Here is a 7,263-nt window from a genome sequence, read left to right as displayed (position 1 = left end):
TTTCTATCGAACTGAGTTTTAGAGAAATACAACTAAAAATGTTTGTTCTAAATCCACGTACATACCTCTAGTTATCGATGCTTCTACGAACTTCAGTATGAAGTAATAACTAAGCTTCCTATAAGAATGCATTTACAAAACTGTCTTATCTTATATTAATCTAAATTACAGCATAGCTTTCTATTTGGATACTAAAATGAATAATACTATTTTTTTAAATTTATTTGAAATTAGCTTTATTAACTTTACTTGCTATATCAAAAATACAGAACGATTATATAATATATAAAATTATGAATTTATACATAATTTATATACAGATAAATTTCAGTATATAACAGATGTGTATGACTTAAGAATTACTTTAATTCTTTATGTGTTAAAAACTTTTTTCACTGTTGAGCAGTTAATAACAATACCCATTTATATAAGCGGCTTTAATTTAAAAATGATAATATTTTAATGGTTAATTACACCCTACGAAACTATTTTTCACAATATTTGACTGCATATGTTACCTTCTTTAATTCCATATATGCATCCACTGAACATACCTAATATCTTTAGTTTTCGAGTTGAAAATCACATTTTTTGGGGTAAAGATTCAACAGGAATGGGGTTGTTGTTAAAATAAGTGCTAAATTCCACATCAGATGAAATGTGCTCCCCAAGGAGGCTCAAGAAGTCAAATCAAATCTGGGTATCGATTTATATATATTAATGAACCGATATAAAATAATTTTTTTCATGTTTTTTTTTAGAAGACCTATACTGACGTACCAAATTTCAACTGGATCGGACGAAATATGCTCTTCCAGGTGACTCCGAAAGTCAAATCTGAAGATCGGTTTATATGGGAGTTGTAAATAAAAAGGATCGATATAACCCATTTGCAATACCATCCGATCTACATCGATAACACCTGGTTGTGTCAAGTTTCAAGCCGATAGTTTGTTTCGTTCTGAACTGTGATTTTCACAGATGGATGGAGGGATATCGTTGGATTGACTCTAAATTTCACCACGACCAAAAATACTTTGTGGGATTTGACACCAATAATTGGATGCGTTACAAATGGAATGAGAAAATTATTATATCCTCATCCTATGGTGTGTATGGTGTATAAAATATGAGATACAACGGCATTATCGGCATACATAAAAAATATTTGATAAACTGCGTACCAGACCATTAGAAACAAATGACAAAACAATCTTCACGAGCGAACTTTTTGCCAAAGATTCATGCCGGGCATTTATGCTAAAATTTTATTATTGGCATGAATATATTTAAAAACAAATAAAGGGTGGTTAAATTGTAAGGACCGATGTTGAATGTGAACCACACCTAAACGCCAATTTTTTTCGAATTTTATTTGACATTTCTCTATTTCAGACTTACTCAATTTGGACCATGGAGAGATACACAATCCAACAACGTATTAAATGGTTCCAAGAAATGGCAACAATGGATGATCAATTTTCGAAGAAAATCATCTTCAGTGATGAGGCACATTTTCACCTCAGTGGATTCGTCAATAAACATAATTGCCGCATTTGGGCGAATGAGAATCCAAGAGTGATTGTCGAAAAACCAATGCACCCACAAAGAGTGACAGTTTGGTGCGGTTTATGGGCTGGCGGCATCATCGGGCCGTATTTTTTCAAAAATGAGGCCGGTCAGGCAGTTACTGTGAATGGTGTTCGCTATCGTGAGATGATAACGAACTTTTTATGGCCGAATTGGAAGATATGGATGTGGACGATATGTGGTTTCAGCAGGACGGTGCCACTTGCCACACAGCTAACGAAACAATGGCTCTTTTGCGCAACAAATTCACATCCTGTTTCTGTATGTCGAACGAGCTTTATCGATCGACTGAAATGGAAACAAACAGCTGAATTTATAACCAAAAATCAGCTGTTTCTATGCATTTCAGTCGATCGATAGAGCTCGTTCGACATACTGAAACAGGCTGTCAATGGCCGTGTTATCTCACGTAATGGCGATGTCAATTGGCCGCCAAGATCATGTGATTTGACACCGTTGGACTTTTTTCTTTGAGGTTATTTGAAAGAAAAGGTGTACGTCGATAAGCCAGCAATAATTCAAGAGCTAAAGGATGAGATAATTCGACACATTAACGGCATAGAACCTCCATTATGACTCAGCGTCATCGAAAATTTGGACCATCGGATGAAGGTGTGCCACCGAGGTCGCGGCGCCCATTTGGCCGATATTTTGTTCCATACATAATTGAGTAATACTAATTTATCATAATAAAATAAAATTACAATAATTTCCTAAATAGTTTGTGTTTTATTCAAAATCAACATCGGCCCTTGAAATTTTAACCACCCTTTACATTTCAATAATTTGACATTTATTTTGAAGGGAGTATGTTCACTTAGAGCATATTTTTTTAGTTTGGATATCCCTAAATCCAAACTAAAAAATGCCCTTATTTTTGATGAAAATCTGTGTAACATATTTGAGCATTCTGTTTAGTATAAGGGAAACTACTCCTTTTAAAAAGCTAATAAAGGGAAAGGCTTGAAGCTCTAACATGCTTGGTTTGACGACAAGCAAGTGAACTCATTGTTATATAAACCTCCATGTTACCATATTCGTCATTGCAAATTGCCGGAATTCATTTTTGTTATAACGATCAAACCAATGAATGCTAAATAGGTTATGATGATATTGAGGCTTGATGGATCGCTGAGAAGGCTGACTACAAACATTTGATGAAAGTATACAGCAAACGTCTTGGAGCCATTTTATTATTTTAATATATTTTGAATTTCGACAATTTTTCACCAAATTTATTAAAAGCTATTTATCATTGGTGTTTCACAATATATGAAAATGGCTCTTCATACAATAGTCATGTAAAATTATTTTCAAAATTATTTTGGAACATTTTCCATGACGATTGTTATAGTGTCACTTTAGAATCTAGGTAGCGACAGGGATAAAATCGAACTTTGGATTGCTGCACATTTTATCATAAAATTAATTTCAATATGCAAAATTATGAATACCGCCGGTACAACCGGCAGTTAAATTGTTTACGTTTCAAGAATAATAATATGTTTTTTGTGATTCATTATAAAATAAACTCTTTATAAAAAAATGTCCCGTAAAATATCGTAATTTTAGAATAATATAATTTGTAGAGCATTTTTTCCAAAGCAGTTATCATCAGCTGAATCAGATATGCCACCATATCATTTCAATATGATATATAACAAGTTAATATAGAATAGTGTGAATCGGTAGAAGAAGAAATATACATACATACAATATTAATGGTAGTAGAGAATATACATACATATATCTTAAATAAATACAAGCAAAACAAATCTACAAAATTGCCAATATTTAATAATTTCTTGTCATAATGCGATCCAAATCATTCCAGCTACAGGAATAATCAATTTGTAGTAAACCCTTTTTGCTCATTCCAAATTTACTGCTATAAATTCCACTGTAGAGCGATGATGAGGGTCTACGGCCAAGACTATGGGTGGGTCCACAGTCATAGCAACTGTCTGGCGTTATCGAAGGACCATAGATCGAATGACTGCCATAGAGTTGAAGTTGCTGGCGCTGTTGGGCTGCTGCCTGTGACAGACATTCATAACAATCGGATATGCTACAACAAGGCAATGTAGCATAAGGATTGCAATAATCATATGAGGGAGGCATAGAAAGTGGTGGAGCAGGAAATTCCAGTTTGGGTGCAGGTTTGGAAAATTGACGTGTAGGCGATAGCGGTCCACGATGATGTGAAGACTTACGGGGAATGGTTGAAGAGAGATAATCTCCATCGCCAAGTGAGCTGTGTGGATCAGCTGAGGAAGATGTCGAACCACCTGTCGATATCAAAAGTTAAATGTTAGACACTGAGTTCATTTTCACAACTATCAGTTACTGTAATACTTACCACCATAACCTCTGTAAATATTTCGTTCGATATCTTCTAAATTGAAACCGTTTTGGAATTTTTGTGACATGTGTGAAATCATGTATTCATCATAATTGTCGCGTCGTCCCACATCATAAATACCACTGGGACGTCTTATTGGTTTGATATTACAACATTCCATTTGACATTGGTAATGGGAAGATCTGCTTTTACGTGGCATTGTTGAAGCCATACGTGGAGCTAATTCGATTGGTTCACGTTCATAGAAGTAAGGCGAATGTATTGGCTCCTCTATGGGAGGACTAGGTGATGCTGAACTATCGTAATAGCCACGGGGTGAGGGAGTTTCACCAATTTTCCTGAAATTTTAAGAAAACACAAGACAAAAAATAATATTTTAAGTTTTTTCAAATATAAAATGTTGTAATACGGAGCGGTCCTGCGTTTCGCATTAAGGCGAAACCACTTAGAGAAGCTTAGAAACTAGGCCTATCATTCGGGAAAAATTTTTATAAATCCCGGGATTCGGGATTTCAAAATATTGAATCTCAAGATTTTTTCAGGATCCCGAGTTTTTCAGGATTCTCTCAATATTCTGAGTAATAATAAACTACAGCTTCGAAAAATTTTAGTACATAAAGCAAATTTGGTTTAATTAAATTTTATTAACAAAAAAAACGTTACAAGAGAACATAAAGGTGGGTATTAAGTTCGAGTTTAGCCGCAAAAATAAAAAATAAATCAGCAAAAAAGTATAAAATTATACCTCTCTGATGCCAATTTTATTATAACTTTATGGGGAATATCTCAAAGCAACTTTTCATAAAGCTTATATTCTTTAAAATATATGTTATTAAAGAAAAGTAATCGTGAAAACATGGCGATTTTAGCAGTTTAAAGTAGCTATTAAGTTCTAGTTTAGTCGCTAAAATCGCCATTTTTCATGATGGCTTTTTTTAATAATCTGAACTTAATACCCCTAAACTAGAACTTAATACCCACCTTAAGAGTAATTAAATTGAAACAAATATTTACGGCCGTAAATTCGGCCGAATTAACACCACGTACCAAATTTCAACCGGATCGGATGAATTTTGCTCCTCCAATGAATTATAGGGTTCTGGAGATCAAATCTGGGGCTCGGTTTATATTGAGGCTATATATAATTATGGACCGATATGAATAATAACTATAGACCGATTTTAACACCAAGTACCAAATTTCAACCGAAATGGATGAATTTTGCTCTTCCAATAGACTCCGGAGGTCAAATCTGGGGATCGGTTTATATGAGGGCTATATATAATTATGGACCGATATGGATAAATTATTGCATGGTTTTTAGGGACCATATACTTACACCACGTACCAAATTTCAACCGGATCGGATGAATTTTGTTCCTCCAATAGGCTCCGGAGGTCAAATCTGGGTATCGGTTTATATGGGGGCTATATATAATTATAGACCGATATGAACCAATTTTTGCATGGTTGTTAGGGAGCATATACTTACACCACATACCAAATTTCAACCGGATCGGATGAATATACGTAAACTTGGTCCGATATGGCCCATTTGCAATACCATCCGACTTACATCAATAAAATAGAGAGAAGTTCACCAATGTTGTATCACAGGTCAATAGAGAGAAGTTCACCAATGTGGTATCACAATGGACTGAATAGTCTAAGTGAGCCTGATACATCGGGATGCCACCTAACCTAACCTACATCATTGGAAGTTTATGATCTTTGCTTAAAAATTTTTTTTCATTAAATTTAGGACATAAATTTTGACTTCCCTCCATTAGAGTCGCATGTCTTTAACTAAGGCTAATTTTCCTCAAAGTAAAGAAACACATTTTTGATTTAAAGAAATCGTCCTCAAAATTAACTGAAATATTGAAACTTTAGATTTAAGATAAAAACGCTTCAAATATAGGCTAAGACTTATTTTGAGGATTTAGCGTCTTTGGTTTAAAGTTTTTTTTTTTTGGAAGTAAGAAAACATTTTTTACTTTGACGTCTCCGTTATAATTTGGATTTTTAAACTTGCATTTGTTTGTACGTGAGCACCTTTATTAATAAACCTCGAAAAGAGAATGAAAATTTGATAAATGAGATCTGTATCCTAATTTTAATTTTAGTGGTCCTAGATTTAAAGTCAGATAGGTCGCTAAAAAATTTCTTTATTTTAAAGAAGCCGCATCTTTGGCTTGGAACCAATACTAAAATCCTTAAGGGAAGGTCAAAATCTTTGGATCCAAGTAAACTTTTTTTTTGAGTACACAGACGGACGGACAGCCGGGCTGACGGACGGACATGGCTAGATCGACTCAGAATTTCACCACGACCCAGAATATATATATACTTTATGGGGTCTTAGAGCAATATTTCGATGTGTTACAAACGGAATGACAAAGTTAATATACCCCCATCCTATGGTGGAGGGCATAAAAAAATAACCACTAGCCAATGTAAAGTTAAAAATAAGAAGGGGAAATTTTGTTTGTCTAAAATTTCGTTCCTGAGGAAAGTAGTTTTTCTTTGGGTGTATGGTCTCCTGACATAATGGACTTCATAATACTTACTTTCTCACATAATCGTAATTTTCTAAATCCCAAGGATCTATATAACATCTTTGAGAAGGCAACAGAGTAGTACTGTAAATATCCTCGGTGTTGTCAATTGTATAGTAGGGTGACTCCTGTTGCTCATAAGACGAATCATCATTATACAAGGCATCCTGGGGTAATGGATGTTTGGGTCCCCGGCGTCTTGGGGTGGTGTGACTACGTTCCCGCATTGTGAGCTTATTTTTTAATTATCTGTAAAACGAAGAAAATGCAATTAGCATTTGTAATTATTTAGTCCAAGATGTTTATAAATTCATTGAATTTTTATTTATCAACTAAATTATACAAAATAGCGCCTGCCTACTAAAACGTCATTCACTTCCCCATCTTTTGCATAAATTATCGTAGTGACAAACTCTCTGAAGTACTATAGTTAACATTCCTCAAATCTGGTTTTTTCGTTTATGTCCACCAAACCACTTAGCATATTTTTATTATCAATTAATTTTTAATAGAAATTTGTTAGCAAGGTATGAAACTCCCAGTAATGGATGTGATGACAGCTGGGTATCTACAACTTGCAATTACTTCATATTGATGAGAAGATCAGTCGATGGGAGTATAGATTGTTATAGTTATTGCTATTGGTTTTGAATTCATAGTTACTCCACGTAATGAAAAAATACTTTTCAGGATGATCTCAGGAGTCATTTAATTAACTTTACACTATTTAATGGTACACATAACCCAACCAAA

General features: G+C 34.2%; 1 protein-coding gene across 3 annotated transcripts in view; it reads right to left on the bottom strand.

Moving 5' to 3' along the window:
- Positions 1–209: 209 nt before the first annotated feature.
- LOC142239444 (uncharacterized) overlaps positions 210–7,263 on the bottom strand; it is a 73,533-nt gene continuing 66,479 nt past the window's right edge. For all 3 annotated transcript variants that reach the window (XM_075311234.1, XM_075311235.1, XM_075311236.1), the window contains exons 3-5: positions 6,523–6,759; positions 3,950–4,290; positions 210–3,878 (exon numbers count right to left, since the gene is read on the bottom strand). In XM_075311234.1, coding sequence (XP_075167349.1) covers positions 3,385–3,878; positions 3,950–4,290; positions 6,523–6,737 — 1,050 coding nt within the window. In that variant the 5' untranslated portion in view covers positions 6,738–6,759 and the 3' untranslated portion in view covers positions 210–3,384. The remainder of the gene's footprint in view (positions 3,879–3,949; positions 4,291–6,522; positions 6,760–7,263) is intronic.

The sequence above is a fragment of the Haematobia irritans genome, chromosome 5, assembly GCF_050003625.1.
Source record: "Haematobia irritans isolate KBUSLIRL chromosome 5, ASM5000362v1, whole genome shotgun sequence".
In the NCBI taxonomy this organism is placed as follows: Eukaryota; Metazoa; Arthropoda; class Insecta; order Diptera; family Muscidae; genus Haematobia; species Haematobia irritans.
Note: the sequence above shows the minus strand (reverse complement) of the source record. Positions and strands in the feature narration are given on the sequence as shown.